General features: G+C 37.2%; 1 protein-coding gene and 1 pseudogene across 1 annotated transcript; one reads left to right on the top strand and one right to left on the bottom strand.

Annotated features, from left to right (window-relative positions):
- The first annotated feature begins 7,093 nt into the window (after positions 1–7,093).
- On the top strand, positions 7,094–8,253 carry LOC127166612 (interferon-induced protein 44-like). The gene is made up of 4 exons (XM_051112030.1): positions 7,094–7,114; positions 7,418–7,525; positions 7,713–7,859; positions 7,954–8,253. The coding sequence occupies exons 1-4, from the start codon at positions 7,094–7,096 to the stop codon at positions 8,149–8,151; spliced, it is 474 nt and encodes a 157-aa protein (XP_050967987.1). The 3' UTR covers positions 8,152–8,253.
- A 13,418-nt stretch (positions 8,254–21,671) lies between these two features.
- Positions 21,672–22,824, bottom strand: LOC127167351 (interferon-induced protein 44-like; annotated as a pseudogene).
- Between the last annotated feature and the right edge of the window lie 6 nt (positions 22,825–22,830).

The following is a 22,830-nucleotide window of genomic DNA, read 5'->3' as shown; positions in this document are numbered from 1 at the left end:
GCCTAGACAATTAAGATCCAGCCCCAGATGCCAGATCCCAGATCCCGTCAGAAAATATTAGTTTGTCCGGTAACAGAACAACTCGTCAGCAGATTAGTCTAATACCCAAACCCTGTTAACAGGAAGTCTTGTCTGGTACCCAAAATACCCAAAACACTATTAACAGTCTTCTATCAGCCAAGTAGTTGACTGAGGAAAAAGCCAGTGAAAGTGAAGAGCAGAAGCAGGAGACAAAGTAATGATGATAAAAAGGAGCAGAGTTTATTGAATAGTCTTAGTTGCATATGTCTCAATGCTCAGACTTCGTCTGAAGAACACAAATCCAACAAGTAGTGTTATACCAAACTAATTCACAACAACATCCCATAAACCTTGATTTTCTATTAACATTTCCTTGTATCTCTTATTCATGAAGACAAACAGCCCTTGAAACCACACAGTCATAAAACTAAACAACAATGGAAAAAATATATAAAAAACAACTATAATATAATATAAATGACTAATTAATGAATCAATAAAATAAATATATAAATGACTATAATGATTATTATAAATGATTATATGATTAAATATGAATAAATGAATGAAGAATAAATTAAAAATATATAAAAAGAAAGCAAAACACAACACAAATGTATGGTTGCTCTCAAGGCATAACACACAGTTTGCATTTGAGGATCGTCCGATCCTTCATTCCCCCCTCTTAATCATATATGACAACATAAAATGATTATTACAAGCAAACTTTCATAATCTTTATCAAAAACATACATTGAAAAGTTTGGGTGATCAGACCGTACTCTTCCCTTCTACATGTTCAAAAGAACAGGTCACTTCTGTCATACCGCATACCAGCATCGGTTGAGGGGGATTGTGTCTCTCTGACTGTTGTCGTACAACAGTAAACTGTAATCTGATAAAGCAAATCAACACCCTTATGGAAATGTACAAGAGTAAGATCATTGACACTCTTGAAATTGTGAAAAGTTAAAGTTAAAGATTCCCAATACTAAAAAGTGTCCCAATGTTAATCCAAACCATGTGTCCCACATGTTAAGGACCATAATCCTCAGTCAAGTTTAGCTACTTACGTAGATAAAACTTAAACTGCTTTTCTGGTATTATCTAAGATGTATAAACAACATTCAGTTGCAATCACTTTACATGATTCAGCAAGTTTCCCCCTATGATTTGTCACAATTTGAATTTCCAAAAACTCATTGTGAAAACATATTCTTTACCAATTCTAATTGCATGTGCTTTTACTTTTTCCAACTATTACTACCTTTGGCCATCTGTCATATTTAGCATATTTTGTCATTTCAGCATGTCAGCATCAGGGTTTCTGTGCCTGAGTATTTACTCAAGTTGCCTGTCAGGTTTATCAATTTGAAACTAGAATTGTTAATTGGAGTGTCAATTTCAACCATTCAAAAACAAATCAGACAATGGTAATACATGTGCATGCAAATTCCACTATGTAGAAAGAACTGAGGAAAAATTCTCCTAAGGATCTTTTAAGATTTAACTAAAATTACAGCACTATGACCTTCTAGTCAAGGACAAATGATTGAATCACATCAAGTCATGTTTGACCACATCTTGCAGCATGATGATAATAAACCACTCATTGATGGGCCGGATTGACTCTGCATGATAAATATATGATATAAAAATACCCATGTATATGTGTTATAAACAATATAAAAATCTTTCGTAGCTCAGAATGCTTCTATCCATGAAATTCAGTTCTCGAAGAGTCTCGGTAGTCTGCTCTTGAAGTGTCTCTGTAGCTTGTTCTGTTCTTCCCAAAGAACCATCTTGAGTTTGAAGATTGATAAGGCTCGAAACTCTCAGCGAATTTCTCGAAGGTCACTGACAATGATCTGTGAAAACTCAAAAACAAGAGAAGAGAAAACAGACTGTTCTTTTTGAAAAACAAGATTGTTTAAACTTTGTTGGAATTATTTTGACTCCATTAATAGATAAATAGAGAACACAGAGACCGGTTGGCGACCAAACTGTAGTCCAGTGAAAGCTAATCATCATAGCCCCCCACCTGCCATATCTTCATAATGAGGTTGGCCCCCAAGTCACTAAAAGACAAGGTTCTTCCTCATGACTCCTTCCTACAGTATTTTGCCGGGTCTCATTTAAAATTAATGAGCAAGTTCACAATGTCTAATATCTATCCATTTAATTTTGGCTAATAATTCTACATAATTTCGATCTGAAGGGCTTGCTAATGATAAACTTGTTTTAGCAGAATTCTATGTTCGCCCCCCTCTGGAGGAGTTTTTCATACATCCTAAAGCCTGAATTTAAACTTGTATTGCCTCAGTTAAAACCAATTGATGTATCAGAAGAAAATCTGAATTAAGTGCACACCTGCCATAGCAAGATCTCTCACAGCAATATTTGACCTTTAGCCAAAACTGAGCCGATAAATTCATATTATGCACAGAAATAATAGAAGCATATCTAACCATGTTAGCTCTGTTGTACCACATTTGCCAGTATGATCTCAGAGTGTGATTAAGTCTTTCAAATGACGAATGTCATTGTTGGTACTATGAAAATCCAATGAAGTATACCTGACCAATAAAGTGTGTTTCCCCTGGTCAGAATCAACAGTGTCTGACACTCCCCTCAGGGAATGATGTCTCAAACCAATATTTAGCCATAAAGACAGCAGTACCTATTGATTGCCAACTACAACCAAAACATCCCAGTAACCCTGGCATTTTATAAAGAGTCATAAAATCACAAATTCACAAACAGCCCTGAGGGCATAGGTTTTCCCAGCTAAATAGAATAGCATTGCCAAATTGTGGTTTTTGAAGTAACACATCCATTAACTTCTTCCGCATGTTTCCTAACAATCCCCTCGCCCATATTGTTTAAACATGAACAAATTAAAAACGCCTAAGTGACGGACACACTGTGTATCTAGTGTGACCAGAAAAGGAAGCAAGGTTCAGAGCCTATTATCCATCTGATAATTTAGAAACAATCAAATCCACACAGATTTGCATCTTGGCTTTGTCTGTGAGCTGTGAGTGAGGCGTTTCAGCGCGCAGATGACATGCCTGACCAGTGAAGATTTCTGCCGTTCATGCGGCGGCAACCGCAGCTGCCTGGTCAGCGAGGGTCATCCGTCTCACCTCTTAGTGAGAAACCACTCTGCTGCCAACCTACTCCAAAGTCATGCACAACACCCAAAGGCACAACGGGAGTCCATATAGATTTCAGCATTTCAGCTGATTTGCCATTTGCCAGCTTACATTTTGAGCAGCCAAATTAACTGACACTGAGACTTTTAGTCTGTAGTTACTGCTCAACCTGCCTTGCATTCCCCATTGTTCACAAAAGATGAACAGCACAGAAAATCAAAATTCCAAATTGTCTACATTTTTTTTACCCTTAAAAATTTCTTAAAGAGCTCTGCACCATCTTAAGAATCTATAATTAGTTCAGATGAAACTAACTAGATTTCCCAAAAATTATGTTTGGCAATTTTAGCATCGTGGACCACTTGCCACACATCCTGCCACTCATTACTCAATAATGCAACGCAATGCATTTACAAAGTGTTGTTAACATCAAACATTACAAAGACTCACTTTGCAAAGCCAAAAAGACTGTCTGAACTTTGTAAACAAGGCAAAGGCCTTGAGTCATGGTATGAGTTGCAGAGACTAATACCCCTCTCATAGTTATTCTGATTTTCCCATTCTTAGGTTAGCATAAATGTCATGTAACCAATGCAAAATCTCTGCCACTGTATCTGATATATCTAGTGTGAATGCTACTTGTGTCAATTCCTTAAAAACTATTTCAGCCTCAGGAGTTAAGTCATTGAGCCCTGAACTTAACAAATTGAAGAAAACTGTTTAACACTGCAGCTCATCTGCAAAACATTTAATCCAACTACACTTGTAGTTACATCCTCAAAAGAATCTCAGCTCTGAATAGTTCCAGAAATCAGATGTGTCCTAACATCTCGGTAGCTAGATGAGACACCAGTAAGGTGTTGAATCAAAATCTTCAAAAATATTTGCAAAGATTGGTGAAATAGCGGTTACATTGTTAAACCCATTGTTTGTCCAGTATCAGAACAACTCGTCAGCAGAGTAGTCTAATACCCAAACCCTGTTAACAGGAAGTCTTGCCTGGTATCCAAAATACCCAAAACACTATTAACAGTCTTCTATCAGCCAAGAAGTTGACTGAGGAAAAAGCCAGTGACCACACAGTCATAAGACTAAACCACAATGGAAAAAATATATAAAAAACAACTATAATATAATATAAATGACTAATCAATTAATGAATCAATAAAATGAATATATAAATGACTATAATGATTATTATAAATGATTATAAGATTAAACATGAATAAATGAATGAAGAATAAATTGAAAAAAATAAACAAAAAGAAAGCAAAACACAACACAAATGTATGGTTGCTCTCAAGGCAAAACACACACAGTTTGCATTTGAGGATCATCTGATCCTTCACCATGCAGAAAGACTGGTCGGAGAGGTTGCGGTCACTGGTGTAATGTAGATCATTATAACTTAGTTCCTCCTCCTGGTTGCAGTAAGATTGGAAATTCAACAAAATATGTTATATGCACACATGCAAATGTTTTATTCAAATGTTATTTTCATAATTAATGTAATGCTTTATTACTCTGTAACCATCCTTGACATGTCCAAACACAGCATTGATGATGTCTTCCGTTTGTGACCCAAATACATTTGTGAACAGTTTTTAAGAAATCCTTATACGATTAGCTAAAATGCTTACAATGCACAAGAGCGGGTCAACTATAGGAGGCAAATACCTACTCTTTGTGTAAAACTATGATTGTCACCAGCTGATGAATAAACTAGCACTCTAGAGGTGCTCTGTCCTTGAAAGGCGCCATCGACAGAGTTAATAAAGCTGGACTTTCTGGCTCCAATTTGTCCAGCTACCAGGATCTTGATGTCCTTTACATCTAGATGACTCAGAGTGAAGTTTTTCAGATTTTCTTTAAGGCTTAATTTTGTCTGTCAAAGCAAAACAAATTTCAGCGCACTATGAAACTTTACTGCAAGCAGATTTGTTACACAGTACAGTATGTGGCACAATGGAGTCTTACTGGCTTTATTTGGAGTAACATATTACACAACACTCACTTTTTTTGTTGAATTTATATAACACTAATATCCCTTAAAAAGTAACAAAAATATGCACTGAGATTTTAGATAACTGAATCCAGATTTGTGTACATTTTGTGTACATTTCTCAGTGTTTACGTATAAGCAAATATGCACATTTTTGGAATTTCACCACAGTAAATAATAGGGATGCACAATATATAAATGTTAATTTTTACTGTTATCGGTATCGGCCTAATAAGAAAAGTTGGGCATTATCTTTAAGCCGATAAATAATGTACTATTTCCTTAAACACGTCAGATGCACTGTTCACCATGATGGTTTTTTGAATGCTTCAAATATGATTGGAATCACTTCGAAAAATACAATACATTTAATTGCAACATATGCAGGGCAGGTCTGTCATAAAGGCTATATAAAATTATAATGTGAACATTACTGTAATAATCGAACATCTATTGTTTTGAGTGGAATCTGGGTCAGGGCAATCTGTAGTTTCCTACACACCCAGGAATTGGCCAAATTGTCATATTTAGGATGTAAGAATGTCAGCATTTAATATTTGAACTTAGCCCTCAGTAAACTCAAAGGGTCTTTACAGTTTTTTGTACTTTCAATCGTCCAATCTGCTATAAACTTTCTTTGAACTTGAACTTTTTTCTGCATGTCTACATGGTTAATTTTGTGCAAATGTGTGTCACACTTTATATTAATGTTTTACTAAAGGTTATAAAATGTCATTATAAAGAGTTGTGTGTGTGTACGTATTGATGTGGTATCTTAGCTAAGTTGAAAGTGAAAGTAAAAACTGTTATATAAAAAGTTGGATGATAAAAATCATATGATCTTCAGCATTGGTCATTAGAGCTATACGGTAAATGAGAAACAAGCCGCTTTGTCTTCACCTATGATTTCAAGTATATTGCTGATGTGAAACATCTTAATCTAGGAGAAAAACAACATACTGACTAAAATGGGCTCATCAGAATCAAAATCTCAACTTGATTTAAAATCTATGCTTAAAAGAAAACACAACCTAGGTAAGAGGATCTTTTCATTTCAGAAATAACTTATTATTATTATAATAATATTATAATATTAACTTATTATATTATATTAATATAAGATGTATTATATTTCTGGAGACCATACACAAAAGCTTACCTGTATATCTTACATCTGTTATTATTCCTAGAACTGCCAGCCCCATGGAGGACATTTGATTGGAGGTAAATTAGTTATTTTTTGCCCTAGAATATGTAGACCATGATGTTGATTATTTTTTGATGAACTGTATTTGTCTGTATGTCTTATTTTCATGAATAGTAAATATATTTGGTTACACTTTATAATAAGGGTACTTGAATATCCATGTACCAATATCTAAATTCTAACGAATAATCATGTACTAATGTCTAAATTAATACTTACTTCAACATGAACTAATAATATAGTGAAGGCCAGAACTAACCATGAATCGATGAAGAGGGTACTTTTTTTACTTTAGGGTACTTAATTTTTTTAAATCCTTAATTCCCAGATTAATACTGTATGTAATTAAAAGAAGGGTGATTTGAGACAGTGGTAAACATGCATCTGTCCCAACATTTTTGCTTTGTTGTAGTCATCAAAATCTAAATTTCTTCATATTTACAATATAAAATTAAGTTGGGCAGTAAAAACATTAGACATTATTTCTTTGTATTTTAGTCAATTAAATAAAGGTCAGAGAGAATGGACAAATAACATATTCTTGATTTTATGGCATTATTACAAAACATTTCAACTTGAAGTGGGGTTGTATTTTGCATTTTAATTTAGTAAAATGCAAATTTTTGTGCAAAAATGTCAAAATGGCAACTTAGTATGTTGTACAGATGATCCATGCATACATAAAATCAGAATTCTGAGTATACTATTATGAGTATTCCACAGTATACTGTACACATTATATACTAGAAATAATATGTTTGGTGCGGCAATATGTTATTTCAGACATAGCCAATTCTATTGTGCCACTATTCTATTGTGGGCCAATTCTCTATTGTGCCACAAAATGACAAAATTATTTTCACTGAAGTTCATAGTGCACTGAATTGTGTTTTATTTTGACAGTCAGAAAGACGCCTTGCGAGAAAAGCTGGAAAACTTTTCTATAAGTCATCCAGATGTAACAGACATCAAGATTCTGGTAGCTGGACAAATTGGAGCAGGAAAATCCAGCTTCATTAACTCCATCGATAGCACCTTTCCAGCTTCATTAACTCCATCGATAGCACCTTTCAAGGACGAATCTCCTCTAGAGCGCTAGTTAATTCATCTGCTGGTGACAGTCGTAGTTTCACTCAAAAAGTAGATATTTGTCACCTGTAGTTTCACTAAAACAAACTTGTTTTATAGTAATATCATATAAGGGAAGCTCATGTAAGATGTTTTTTTGTTTTGTTTTTAAGTAAAGACCCAAAAATGAAAAAAAAAAAAAGGTTTACGTGAAACTTTTTCACACACATTTGTGCTTGTTTTTGGTCTTGTATTGTAGCTCACAGGATTCACCGTCAGAAGTGAGAAAAAAACATTGCCCTTGGTCTCCAAGGACATCATGGGCTTACAACCTGAAGCAATGGCTGGGTCACGACCAGAAGACATCATAAATGCTGTGTTTGGACATGTCAATGATGGCTATAAAGTAATAAACCACTATGTTAACTGAGCAAATAACATATTTGTATCTGTGCAATATGTCTAACATTTAACATATTTTACTGAATTTCCCACCTTAGTTCATTGAGGAGCAGACACTCACTTTTAATGATCAGCATTACACCTCTGACCCCAGCCTCTCCGACCAGTGTTTTTGCCTGGTTTATGTCATAGCCGCAGATACAATCCAACTCACAGATGAGCGACTTATTGACAAGCTGAAGATCGTCCGCCAGAAAATCAGTGATAAGGGTAAAACTGACTCCAGAATGTTATGATTTTCATTAATGAGCCTATTGAACGTGGATCAGTTATATAAAGGGCTGGGCAACTTCGGTCCTTGAGGGCCACTGTCCTGCAGAGTTTAGCTTTAACCCTAATCACATGAACAAGCTCATTAATGTCTTTAAGATTAATAGAAAGTTACAGGCAGGTGTGTTTGATTAGGGTTGAAGCTTTCATATATTCTAGATCCAAAGTTTTTTTTTGTTTTAATTTTGATGATTAGAGCTTACAGCTCATGAAAGACAAAAATCCAGTATCTCAAAATATTAGAATATTTCCTAAGATCAATCAAAAAACGGATTTGCAAAACAGGAAAGTTAAGTTCTTTAAAGTAAGTTAATTTATGCACTGAATACTTGGTCAGTAGCACAAATTACAGCAAATTACTTGCTCTTAGCACAAATTACAGCATCAGTAAAGTGTGGCATGTAAGTGATCAGCCTGTGGCACTACTGAGGCACTACTGAGCCTTCAGCTCGTCTGTATATTGTTGGATCGACTGTTTCTCATCTTTCTCTTGAATATATCCCATAGATTCCATATGGGGTTCAGGTGTTGGCTAGCCAACATGAAGATGTTTCCTGAAGACGTCTGAGCATAGTGACTCTTGATTCGCTGACTCCGGCTTCAGTCCACTGCTTGTGAAGCTCTCCCAAGTGTTTGAATTGGCATTGCTTGTCAGTATTCTCAAGCTTGTGGTCATTCCTGTTGCTTGCGCATCTTTCCCTACTCAATTTCTTCCTTCCAGTCAACTTTGCATTTAATATGCTTTGACACAGCCACCCTTTCAGTAATGACCTTCTGTGATTACTCTCTTTATGGAGGGTGTCAATGATTGTCTTCTGGACCATTGCCATGTCAGCAGTCTTCCCCATTTTTGTGGTTTCAAAGATCAAGAGATACCCAGAATTTATACTGAAGGGATGGTCATTTAATGAAACTCAAATATATAAATATTCTAATATTTTGAGATACTGGATTTTTGACTTTCATGAGCTGCAAGCTCTGATCATCAAAATTAAAATGAAAAAAACTTCAGAAATGTTTTACTTTCCATGTAATGAATCTAGAATATATGAAAGTTTCAGTTTCTGAAAGAAGTTACAAACAAAAAAATGAACTTTTTCACAATATTAATTTTTTCTAGATGTACCTGTATACATATATAATACTTATATATATTTGCTCAGTTTTGAAGGGGGAAACCACCTTTACATTGCTTCTGCATTTGCTGTAGGGATTCCTCAAGTCCTTGTTATGACTAAAGTGGATGAAACATGTCCTCTGGTCAAAAAAGATCTGAGGAAGATGTACACTAGCAAGAAGATCAAGGAGAAGGTATATGATTCATCCAAAGACATACATGTGACACTTGCTATGACTTCTACATACTGCCTATGTTGATCTGATTTTGTGTAATAGCCTTGTCTGATTTTCTGACTTAAATTTCTGTTTGTGTCCAGATGGATTTGTGCAGTGCTACAACTGGTGTGCCCTTGACAAACATCTTCCCAGTGAAGAACTACCATGATGAGATCGACACAAATGATCTGACTGATGTTCTGATGCTAAAGGCACTTGAACGTATTATTCCGATTGCTCATGACAGATTGAAGGATACTGAAAGCCACTGACAAAATTCAAACACACACACACACACACACACACACACACACATGTTTGTACTTGTTTTTGTTAAAAAATTATTAAAAATAGTAAATGATGTTTATCTGAAAGTGTAACGATGCAAACATGTTTTCTGTGAGGGCTAGGTTTAGGGTTAGGGTTGGGTTAGGGGATAGATAGTCTCAGCCTCAGACGTCACGCCCACGGAACGTTGGCTAAACGTCTGATGCATATGGTACACTTAACTGGAAACACTTCAGGAATGTCGAAGTCGTCATCTGATTGGTTGAATTTTATCGGATTTCCAGGGGACGCGAGTGTCGCGTTTATTTTCGGTCCGCCGGGAAACAAAGCGCAGACGTGTGATTGCAGAAGAAAAACTGTTGTGTTTACATGAGTGACAATGAGCATTTATCAAGATCAGCTAAACGTAGGATTCTCAAAAGTATGTGAGGTTCACGGCATAGACTCTTTAAGAGATGTCCAGGAGTTTTGTTTGAGGCACTTAGTGGAGACAAAAAGAGATATAATGCAGACGCCATTGTTGTTATACGTGCACGAACAGATCAATGACTTACTGCTTGTTTTCTTCTCCTTCTTTGATTTTCTATGCTGACTGACTTGTTGCACGCCGGTCTGTTGTTGTGGGGACATTTCCACGCCCCGAAACGTGACGCTGAACGAAACGAACTGTGATTGGTTGTTTGACATGTCGGTCAAACGGCCTTATGGGCGGGCCTTGGCCAAAGAAAGCTGCTATGAATTGACTCTATGCACGATCACTTCCGCGTTTGGTCTCAGTCCGCTCAGTTACATCCGGTGCAGCACCGGAAGCCGTTTTCGCTATTGGTTATAACTGTGTGAAACTGGAGCAGGAGAAGATACTTACATACTTTACTCGCTGTTTACAAGAGCTTCCCTGCATAAATGTAAATGACGTTAATCGTATCGTGAGGCAATCAGCTCAGCAGTGAGAAAGGGAAGGGCTTCAAATGATGTATTTAGAGTTACATCGACAATTTTGAGGGCGAGTATTGTCATGCTATAATGTTATACGAATATCGATTCTAGCCATCTTCGTTTCTCACAGTTTATGTCTTTGCATGTATGTATGTATTTATTTATATATCTATCTAGTTACATTTTATGTACATTGCATCTTATGTGATTTTTTTATTAATATACATTATGGATTTTACTTTATGAACGTTACTAACTATAAATAATATCTCAGTTTTTAGTAAGGCTCAGGTGACAGGAGCGATCTGCGTGAGGGCGACATGTTTCAGGTCGATGAGGAAGTCAGAGAAGCCGCATAGTTTGGGAGTAGGAGGACTTCAGTCAAGACAATCAAGACTTTAGCTAAGCAAAGTTAAGGTTTTAAATAGAGATGCACCGATCGACTTGTGTTGTGCCAGATGTTGCTTGTGCAGCCACATCAGAACTGTTTTGTGTCTCCGTGCAACACAGCGTTTCGTTACTGAATAAATCCACGCTTTTTAACGAATCAAATGAGTCAGTGATTCATTAATCCATTCATAAAAGCAGCTGTTGCCTCGTTTCTGAATGAATCAGCTGTTTGAACGAATCTGTTGAACTCACGTATTTAAACAGCCTTTTGCTGCCACCTACTGGTTTGTTTTCAATTTATTTTCATTTCGATGCCTACAGGTGTAGAAAACACACACACACCAAAATAATAATAATAATAATAATAATAATAATAATAATAAACGAACACAAATAATCATTTAATATTGTATTTACACAACATCACCGTACATGAAAAGTTTAACACTGCATCAAAGTTATTTATATTTGCATTTCTGCATTATAAATGTTCAGTTATATTTATGTTTACATTACTGCATTGCATCTGTTCAAAGTTATATATAGTTACATGTTTACAGTATTGTATTGAAACTATTTATTAAATGTAAAAGTTTACATTCCTGCAGTGCAGACAACATTGTATAAAATATACGTTTATATTATTTATTACGAAAATAAATCTAAAATCATCAATCTTCAACAGATGTTTTCCTGTCTTTAATCCTTTGCCCAAGCTTTCACTAATGGGCCATTCTGGTATAAAATATAACTATATAATACTATATTGTAATACTTAAATTATAAATCGCTGTCAAATTAATCTTATGAAAGAGTTTTGCCGCTAGTATATTTCGCTATAGAATGCGCTATGCGGAAGTAAATGGGCTGGCCGAGATTCTACCGGAAATACGTCAGCAGCGTTCGTGCATAGAGTCTATTCCAGATAGTGATGGGAAGTTCGGATCATTTTACCGACTCGGTCCTTTGAGTCTCGTTCAGCAAAATGAACGAATCTTTTGTCATTTCGTTCATTTTAGGAAAATATAATTAAAATATTACGTTTTACCTCCCTAACACATCTACTGCTTACACAAACGTTGATCACACTACAAACAAAACAAAACTATAATGCTATAAGACACAAAAAAAGATTCATTCATTGTTTACCTGGGTCTTTAGTCTATGATTCGCTCACCTCGCCTCTTATCTGACAGGTTTAAGGATTGGAGTTGTTCGTTCATCACGTGACAGCCCAATTAGCTAACTAACGCAGTCTGAGCCGGAAAGAGAATTGATTAGTTCATCTCTCGAGTCCTCGGGTTTGAGTCGTTCGTTCATCACGTGACATCCCCGTAATGTTAACCTATGCAGCCTGAGCCGGAAAGAGAATTGATTAGTTCATCTTTTGAGTCTTCGGGCTTGAGTCGTTCGTTCATCACGTGACAGCCCTGTAATGTTAACCTATGCAGTCTGAGCCGGAAAGAGAATTGATTAGTTCATCTTATGAGTCTTCGGGTTTGAGTCGTTCGTTCATCACGTGACATCCCCGTAATGTTAACCTATGCAGTCTGAGCCGGAAGGAGAATTGATTAGTTCATCTTATGAGTCTTCGGGTTTGAGTCGTTCGTTCATCACGTGACAGCCCTGTAATGTTAACCTATGCAGCCTGAGCGGGAAGGAGAATTGATTAGTTCATCTTTTGAGTCTTCGGGTTTGAGTCGTTCGTTCATCACGTGACAGCCCCATAAGGTGAACGAACGACTCTAAAAAAGGTGAACTAATTCCGGTACAGAACCTAATAGGATATTGCGCATGCGCGACTGAACGAATCACTCCCCGAGGCGACTCGTTCGTCCCGAGTCACATTAAAGATTCGTTCAAAATGAACGAATCGTTCAAGAACGACCCATCACTAATTCCAGACCTTCAGCCGTCAGTCTGAAGGTCTGGCTACGCGAGACTAGAGGATAGACAATATCGTTTGGTCAGTATAAAGTCTATGGAAAGTCCCCACAATTCACAAAAACACACACACACCCACATGTTGTGTTTACATGTTTTATGGGGACATTCCATAGGCGTAATGGTTTTTATACTGTACAAACCCTATTTTCTATCGCCCTACACCTACCCTACACCTAAACTTAGCCCTCACAGGAGACTGTGCACACTTTTACTTTCTCAAAAAAACTCATTCTGCATTCTGCATCAGTCTCACTTGTGGAGGGCGCCCTCCGGCGACGAGTATGAATGAAAAATAAATTACATTAATTGAGTACTCACTATTGCTCACAAAACCCTGATTTGGGTAAAAATACCAAAGATAATTAAGAACTTTAAGGTAAACATTTGCAAATCCTTACGTTTTTCTCCAGTGTAGAGAAGTGTACTTTTTTTTTTCTTTTTCTTGCTGCTATATTTATTATTGTATTTATTCTTAAATGCTCAGTTTTTTATATTATAGTGAAATAGTGTTATTACAAAAGTAATATTCCTTATTGTGTTTAATGTTTCTATATAGATATAATAACCATAATCATTATTAGTTATACTGATATATAAAAACAACATTTTTGGCCAAATTGTGCAGCCCTACAAATACAGCAACCCCTGGTGTGTTATATATTTTTGGCCTTTTTTCCAAATAAAGAAAATGTTTGTCTGAAAACCATAAGGGTTTGGATTTTGTATGCCTTGTATAGAATACTTATGTAAAAACATTCAATGTCTTTAGCACCAGTGCTATATGCAAATAAGTTAACGTACAGCCCTGATATGATATTTATTGTTTTTACTGGAGAAAAACGAGGAAATTAATAGATGATAAAATTGGAGTCTTTTCTCCATTCTGCCACCAGAGGGCACCCGATGACCAAACAAACACCTTAGGCTACTCTGTTTACGAAATTACAGAAATTACAAATCTACAAAAATGTTTTTTATTTGCTTGAGTACAAATTAATGTTTTTTTTTTTTTTCTATACTCTTTCTTCAAAAAAAAAAAAAAAAAAAAGTAAAAGTAAATCCCTCTCCTTGTTTCCGTTTCTTCTCTAATCTCTCTCCTATATGTTGCTGGTTTATTAATATTCAACATACGATTACCATACTGACAGAAATGCAAATTCAAAAAGCACTAGTATCTATTAAGTTCAGGATATCTTTGGTCTAAAAAGGTACTAGTAACTAAAAAACAAGTACTAGTTCTATCTTTTCTTAACAGGAAGATTGTAATTAAATATTAAAGCTGCAAGCAGCGATGAAAGGGCCCTCGCACCCGGGCTCACCACCGATCGGTGGCGAATGGTGGGCACTATGCTTTTCACATCGTAAATTTAGGAGGAATATGTCAAAGTCATTAATATGTGCCAAACTTACTGCTTCCAGCTGGTGGTGCTATGTCTGTAACTGAATATTGGCATGTAGATGTGCTCAGGCCAGCACTTTTGTCAAACATATGAAGTTTGGTGCAGATTGAACATGGCATGCTTGAGGTAGTGTAAGACATGACATATCTTGCTGCCAACAGGTGGCGCTATGATTATATCTGAATATTGGTCTTTAGGTGTCTTCAGGTCAGGACTCTTACCAAACATGTGAAGTTTGGTGCAGATCAGACATTGCATGCTTAAGTTAGTGTAAAATAAGACATTTCCTGTTGCCAACAGGTGGCGCTATGATAATAACTGAATTTTGGCCTCTAGATGTGTTCAGGCCAGGACTCTTATCGAACGTGTGAAGTTTGGGGCAGATCGGACATTTTATGGCCGAGTTACAACATCTTGTATTTCCATGGCGAAACATCGAACTTTGTCAGGCCGCCACTAGTGATGGGTCGTTCTTGAACGATTCGTTCATTTTGAACCAATCTTTAATGTGACTCGGGACGAACGAGTCGTCTCGGGGAGTGATTCATTCAGTCGCGCATGCGCAACATCCTATTAGGTTCTGTACAGGAATTAGTTCAACTGTTTTAGAGTCGTTCGTTCACCTTATGGGGCTGTCACGTGATGAACGAACGACTCAAACCCGAAGACTCGAGAGATGAACTAATCAATTCTCTTTCCGGCTCAGGCTGCGTAGGTTAACATTACGGGGCTGTCACGTGATGAACGAACGACTCAAACTCGAGGACTCGAGAGATGAACTAATCAATTCTCTTTCCGGCTCAGGCTGCATAGGTTAACATTACGGGGCTGTCACGTGATGAACGAACGACTCAAACCCGAGGACTCGAGAGATGAACTAATCAATTCTCTTTCCGGCTCAGGCTGCATAAGTTAACATTACGGGGATGTCACGTGATGAATGAACGACTCAAACCCGAGGACTCGAGAGATGAACTAATCAATTCTCTTTCCGGCTCAGACTGCGTTGGTTAAGCTAATTGGGCTGTCAGGTGATGAACGAATGACTCAAACCCGAAAACTTGTCAGATAAGAGGTGAGGTGAGCGAATCATAGACTAAAGACCCAGGTAAACAATGAATTAATATTTTCTGTTTCTTATAGCATTATAGTTTTGTCTTGTTTGTAGTGTGATCAACGTTTGTGTAAGCAGTAGATGTGTTAGGGAAGTAAAACGTAACATTTTAATTATATTTTGCTAAAATGAACAAAATGAACGAAATGACTCGAAAAAAGATTTGTTCATTTTGCTGAACGAGACTCAAAGGACCGAGTCGGTAAAATGATCCGAACTTCCCATCACTAGCCGCCACGGACACGCCCTTCAACGAAAACTCTAGATCTTCACAATTTAACATGGCAAAGGCCTTTAGAGTAGACTGACCAAATTTGGTGTTGATTTGAATAAATCTGTAGGAGGAGTCCGTTACAAAGTAAAACATGTCACTTACTGTTGCCAGCAGGTGGCGCTATGACTAAAACTGATTATGACTATGGGCATGTGTTCAGGATCGGACTCTTATCAAACATGTGAAGTTTGGGGCAGATCAGACATTGTATGGCTGAGTTATAACAACTTTGATTTTCATGGCGAATCATCGAAATTTGACAGGCGCCACGGACACGCCCTCCAGTGAAAACTCTAGATCTTCGCAATTTAACGTCACAAAGGCCTTTAGATTAGACTGACCAAATTTGGTGTTGATCCGAATAAATCTCTAGGAGTTCGTTTTAATACGACGCCTGGAAATGGCAAAAATGACACAAAATTTGCTGAGAAAATGAAAAATATCTGACTTCCTGTTGGGTTTCGGATTTTCCTCCAAGAGACTTTTTTGTGGGTATTAGTGTGTTACATGTGCTTACCAATTTTGGGGCACTTCATAGAATGTGAATAGGTGGTGCTGTCGAGCCATTATGCCACACCCACTTCTGAAACCTATATCAGATGTAAATTTTCGCCAGGTCTGATGCGTGTGCAAAGTTTCATGACTTTTCAGGCATGTTTAGGCCCTCAAAATGCGATTCATTTTGGAGAAGAAGAATAAAAATAAATATAGCTGCAAGCAGCAATGACGGGCCCTCGCCCCCAGCGCATCCGCAGCCCTGGTGCCATCAGAAAAATGGTGCCCAGTGGGCACATGCATTGACAGTAACCCTGTACCAGTTTGGATTGAAGGGTCACAGCAATGAAAGGGTTAAAAGCAAAGTGCTTGTAAGTCATTCTGGTACACTGAGAATGAGCTCAAAAAGATTCCTTATCCTATGAGGTCATCTTGTGTTCATCCTTGTTATTACAGTCTTCATCTGCTAGTTCAAAAGTGTGATATTTTAAATGTTTCTGCGGTCTCTGAAAACATGACAAACATCTTTCCTAAGAATGACTTTTTTTTCATATGTAAAAAGTTGTGAAGAGTTAGGATAATGCATTTTAAATGCACTCTCTCTCTCTCTCTCTCTCTCTCTCTCTCTCACACAAACACAGCCACTCAACTACCTTAGTCACACTCACACACACACATACACAGACTTAAGCCCATCCCCCGACACAGAGTTAGAGTGAGAGAGTTAGAGTGAGATCAGATGTTTAATAGTTTTTTAATTTTCTATTTTTTGTAAACTATTTTATATCGATGGAACTAAGCATTTATTTCTCAGAATGACTAGTTCTATGTATATAAAAAGTTTTGAAGTGTTTGGATGCTGCATTTTAAAATTACGGATATGTTTTTTTACTGCTAATTTAAAAAAATCACCATAAATCAACCGTTCAAGATATCCCAAATCCGCTCACAATTTAACATCTTCAGTATGTTGGCATCATGTTGACAAAGTTTGGTGTGAACTACTTATTCCTGCTTGGAGGAGTATGAATTTGTTTATAGCCTGATTTTTCCAAAAATCCACATTCAAATCAAAATAGCAGACTTCCTGTTGGTCGCAGCTAATGGGTGTAAATTAGAAAGTTGTCCGGCTTGATGAGACCAATATACATACCAAGTTTGGTGTCTGTAGCTAAAACTAACCCCCCCACTTTTGACAAAAGGTGGCGCTATAGAGCGCCTCCTCCACGCCCATTTATGAGCTTTTGCCAGTGTCTAACTATCATTAATACTGATGTGTGTGTTGAGTTTCATGAAAATCTAAGCTTATTAAGTGCCCCAAAAACACAGGAAACAAATGTTAAAGTTTGACATGTTGCCATGGCAACAGCATTTAATGTATCAACGACCCCTTTACAGATTCTCATCGGCCGTGTTTTGACATTATTCTGATGAAGTTTGAAGCAAATCGGGTAAAAATAACCATGTGATATCAAAGCATTTTTAAAAGAGACACACTTCCTGTTGCCAGTTGGTGGCGCTATAACTTTGACTCCTAATAGTCACATCTATGTGATCGGCATCATGCAACCAACAAACCTTTGAAGTTTCATCCGAATCAGACAATGTGTGCAGTAGTTATTAGCCATTTCCTGTTTCTCATTTCTCGCCATAATTTCAACGCCTCGCCACGGCCAAACCGTTCGAGATATCAAAAATCCCCTCACAATTTTTCATCCCCAATGTCTTGAGATCAGGTTGACCGAGTTTGGTGGCAATTGAGTAAAAAACCTAGGACTAGTATATCAAATTCCAGAGCATGCGCTTTTTAAACAGCCCTGAATAGCTCACTTCCTGTTGGGATTAGCTCATGACACAGAGTGCGTGAGTTGTTCGGCTCAGTGAGATCTATATGTGTACCGAGTTTCATATGTGTATGTGCAAGTATGTGCGGGATATACATCAAGATTTAAAAAGTGTTCCAGGGGGCGCTGTAGAGCCCCTGTGCCACGCCCGGGTCCCAGCCTCTGGGCGTCCTAATGGCCGCAGATTCCAATGTGTGTGCCGATTTTCAAGAGTTTTTGAGCATGTTAAGGGCCCCAAAACCCCCCAAAACCTTGAAAAAAAAAAAAAAATAAAATAAATAATAAAATATAGCTGCAAGCAGCGATGACGGGCCCTCGCCCCAGCGCAATCGCCATGCCGGTAGCATCAGGAAAATGGTGCCCAGCGGGCACATGCATAGACAGTAATCCTGTGGCAGTTTGGATTGAAGGGTTACAGCAATGAAAGGGTTAAAAGCAAACTGCAGCAACACTTTCTATGAAGCCCGTATTTATAATACTCTAAGGAGTGTTAGTTCACATGTATTTGGACAATTGCTTATTGTCAATAGACTAGGGGGACCATCAAAATAAAACATAATATATAATGTAAAAAATAAATGTAATATGATATAGTCCATTATAAATTAAGTAGATTTGATATGTTGTCCATTGTGTGTTATAAAAAAAAAAATCATAATCTTAAAAGTTATAACCTCAAATACTCAAGTATTTTAATGTATTATAATTGTTGTTATGATTATTCATGAGATGATATAACATATTATAAGGTTTTTATAATGCATTATGCATTCATTATAATCCCTTATAAATACCATTATAATGTATTGGGCTTCATAGAAAGTGTTACCCAAAATGCTTTTACATCATTCTGATAGACTGAGAATGAGCTGAAAAAGATTCCTTATCCTATGAGGTCATCTTGTGTTCATCCTTGGTATTATAGTCTTCATCTGCTAGTTTACATGTGTGATATTTGAAATGTTTTTGCGGTCTCTGAAAATATGATAAACATATTTCCTAAGAATGACTTGTTTTTCATATGTAAAAAGTTGTGAAGAGTTAGGATAATGCACTTTAAATACACTCTGTCTCTCTCTGTCTCTGACAGCCACCCTCCCCCACTGTCAACACTCACACTTACACACACACTTAACGCACACACACAGAGTTAGAGTGAGAGAGTTAGAGTGAGATCAGATGTTTAATAGTTTTTTAATTTTCTATTTTTAGTAGACTATTTTATATCAGTGGAAGTAAGCATTTTCTTTGACTAGTTCTATGTATGACTAGTGTTTGGATGCTGCATTTTAAAATTACATGTTTTTTTACTGCTACACCATAAATCAACCGTTCAAGATATCCCAAATCCGCAAATTTAACATCTTCAGTATGTTGGCATCATGTTGACAAAGTTTGGTGTGAACTACTTATTCCTGCTTGGAGGAGTATGAATTTGTTTATAGCCTGATTTTTCCAAAAATCCACATTCAAATCAAAATAGCAGACTTCCTGTTGGTCGCAGCTAATGGGTGTAAATTAGAAAGTTGTCCGGCTTGATGAGACCAATATACATACCGAGTTTGGTGTCTGTAGGTCAAACTAACCCCCCAACTTTTGACAAAAGGTGGCGCTATAGAGCGCCTCCTCCACGCCCATTTATGAGCCTTTGCCAGTGTCTAACTATCATTAATACTGATGTGTGTGTTGAGTTTCATGAAAATCTAAGCTTATTAAGTGCCCTAAAAACACAGGAAACAAATGTTAAAGTTTGACACGTTGCCATGGCAACAGCATTTAATGTATCAACGATCCCTTTACAGATTCTCATCGGCCGTGTTTTGACATTATTCTGATGAAGTTTGAAGCAAATCAAGTAAAATTAAGAGGCTGATTTAAAAGCATTTTGAAAATGACACACTTCCTGCTGCCAGTTGGTGGCGCTATAACTTTGACTCTCAATAGTCACATCTATGTGATCGGCATCATACAACAAACAAACTCCTGAAGTTTCATTAGAATCAGACAATGTGTGCAATAGTTATTAGCCATTTCCTGTTTCTCATTTCTCGCCATAATTTCGTTGCCTCGCCACGGCCAAACCGTTCGAGATATCAAAAATCCCCTGGCAATTTAGCATCCCCAATGTCTTGAGGTCATGCTGACTGAGTTTGGTGGCCGTCAGAATAAAGGCCTCTGAGGAGTATATCAAATTCCAGAGCATGCGCTTTTTAAACAGCCCTGAATAGCTCACTTCCTGTTGGGTGGAGCCTTTGACATGAGTGCGAAAGTTGTTCGGCTCAATGAGATCTATATGTGTACTGAGCTTCATATGTATACGTGCAAGTGTGTGTGAGCTATACATCAAGTTTTCTGACAGTTTTCCAGGGGGCGCTGTAGAGCCCCTGTGCCACACCCGGGTCCCAGTCTCTGCGGCGTCCTGATGGCCGCAGATTCCAACATATGTGCCAATTTTCAAGAGTTTTTGAGCACGTTAAGGCCTCCAAAAACTCCTGAATAGTCGAAAAAAAAAAAATAATAATAATAATCCTTAGGGGATCAATAGGGCCTTCAGCCCTTTTAGGGCTTCGGGCCCTAAAAATCCTAAGGAAAACAATAGGGCCTTCGCCCTTTCAGGGCTCGGGCCCTAATTAGAATAATCCAACGAAAAACAATAGTGCAGAACAACGGAGCAATTCCAATAGGGTCCTCACACCATCGGTGCTCGGGCCCTAATAATAATAATAATAAACGGAGCAATTCCAAGAGGGTCCTCGCACCACCGGTGCTCGGGCCCTAACTAGTCGCTATTGGAATAAGTACTAGTATCTAAAACATAAGAACTAGTATATAATGAATAAGTACTAGTAACTTTACAAAAGACACTGGTAGCTAAGAATAAACACTAGTACCTAAAGAATAAGCACTAGTAACTGATAAATAAGTACTTAATGGAAAAGATACTAGTATCCAAAAAATAAGTACTAGTAGCATGAAAATAGATACTAGTACGGCTTTAAGATTAAATGTTAAAACGGCTTGCGATAGAAAGAGTCGTCTCTTACCAGTTAATTGTGGCTCCACAAAAGTACAAAAGCAAGTCCACATACAACTAACTCCAAAAGACACAAAAGTAACTCCATTTCTACCAGCTGGAAATCTGGATGCAGCTCTCTAGCGACTCCCAGCGGTGGAAAGGAAATTTCTCTGTTATAGATATAGCAGTAACCTGAGGGAAACCTGTCTGGAAAGTGGTTAAATGATTTTCGAACAGAAAACCAGACAGGCCTAAACACAAGAAAACTTGAGCTTGTGCTTGAACTTTGGGTGACATAACAATCACACACCAATACCCCAAAATCAGCATTAGAAACGACAGAAAATGCCGCTTGCAGTGTTAGAAAACAAACTGAATTGCTACAGACAGCAAAACCTTTATTCAAAGCATCTTAAATCAGAAGAACATAAGTTTTTTTTTTTTTTAAAGAATCAACAACATCTACACAAAGCTAAATTAAAATACTAGACAGGTAAATAAGCTACAGCAGAAGTGAAATGCAAAGAATAGATCTGGTTTCAACATGACTTTCAAGCTAGTTGATAAATTACACTTTCTCTCAGTCTGAACTGCTTCACATATCCTAATTCATTGTATTGGGTACATGATAAAACATATATCATTGAGACAGGTAAACAATTCAATACTAAATAGGATTTATTCAGTTACTACTCTATGATCATGTTTAGGTAGTTTAATAGTTTTAATGCTGTTAAATGTGTGTAAAAATGCTTAATATGTGCACAATAGTGCAGCATCTTGTATTTCTTTTTCATGATTTTACATAACTTTTCAATTTTTTTTTTCTTAAATTGACCCACTCTAAATGCAGTAATTATTTTACATATGTGGTTTTTGTTAGTAGCTTTCACTATCCTCCAATCTATCATTGGCAATCTGAACAATCTGTTCAAGTGCCTTTAGTATCAGAATGTCAATGTCATTGTTTGTTTCGATCTCATCATAGTAGTTCTTCACTGGGAAGATGTGGCTCATCGGCACACCCACTTTAGCACTGCACAAATCCATCTGGACAGGAACAGAAAAAGGTCAGGTCAGAAAAACTGCACCAGATCAACATGTGCAAATTGTAAAAGTATACATCTTTGTATAATATCACATACCTTCTCTTTTATCTTCTTGCTTTTGTAGATCTTCCTGAGATCATTTTTCACCAGAGGACATGCTTCATCTACTTTAGTCATGACAATCACTTGAGGAATCCCTACAGAACACGCAGAGACAGTGTGGAGGTTCTTTAACAAGTTTTTTCCCCCTCTCAATAAAATTGAGCAAATTCATAGCAACGTTTGTTGAAAGGCATGTATATATCCACATACTCGAATCACATTTTCTTGACCTTCATATAGTGTAAACAATCAAGCGGAAAAGTGAAGATTTTACCCTTATCACTGATTCTCTGGCGGATGATCTTCAACTTGTCAATAAGACGGTCATCTGTGAAGTGGACTGTATTTGCATCTATGATGTAAACCAGGCAGAAAGACTGGTCGGAGAGGTTGGGGTCACAGGTGTAATGTTGATCATTATAACTGAGTGCCTGCTCCTGGTTGAACTAAAATTG

This window comes from Labeo rohita, chromosome 1, assembly GCF_022985175.1.
Source record: "Labeo rohita strain BAU-BD-2019 chromosome 1, IGBB_LRoh.1.0, whole genome shotgun sequence".
In the NCBI taxonomy this organism is placed as follows: domain Eukaryota; kingdom Metazoa; phylum Chordata; class Actinopteri; order Cypriniformes; family Cyprinidae; genus Labeo; species Labeo rohita.
This window is presented reverse-complemented; position numbering and strand designations above follow the sequence as displayed.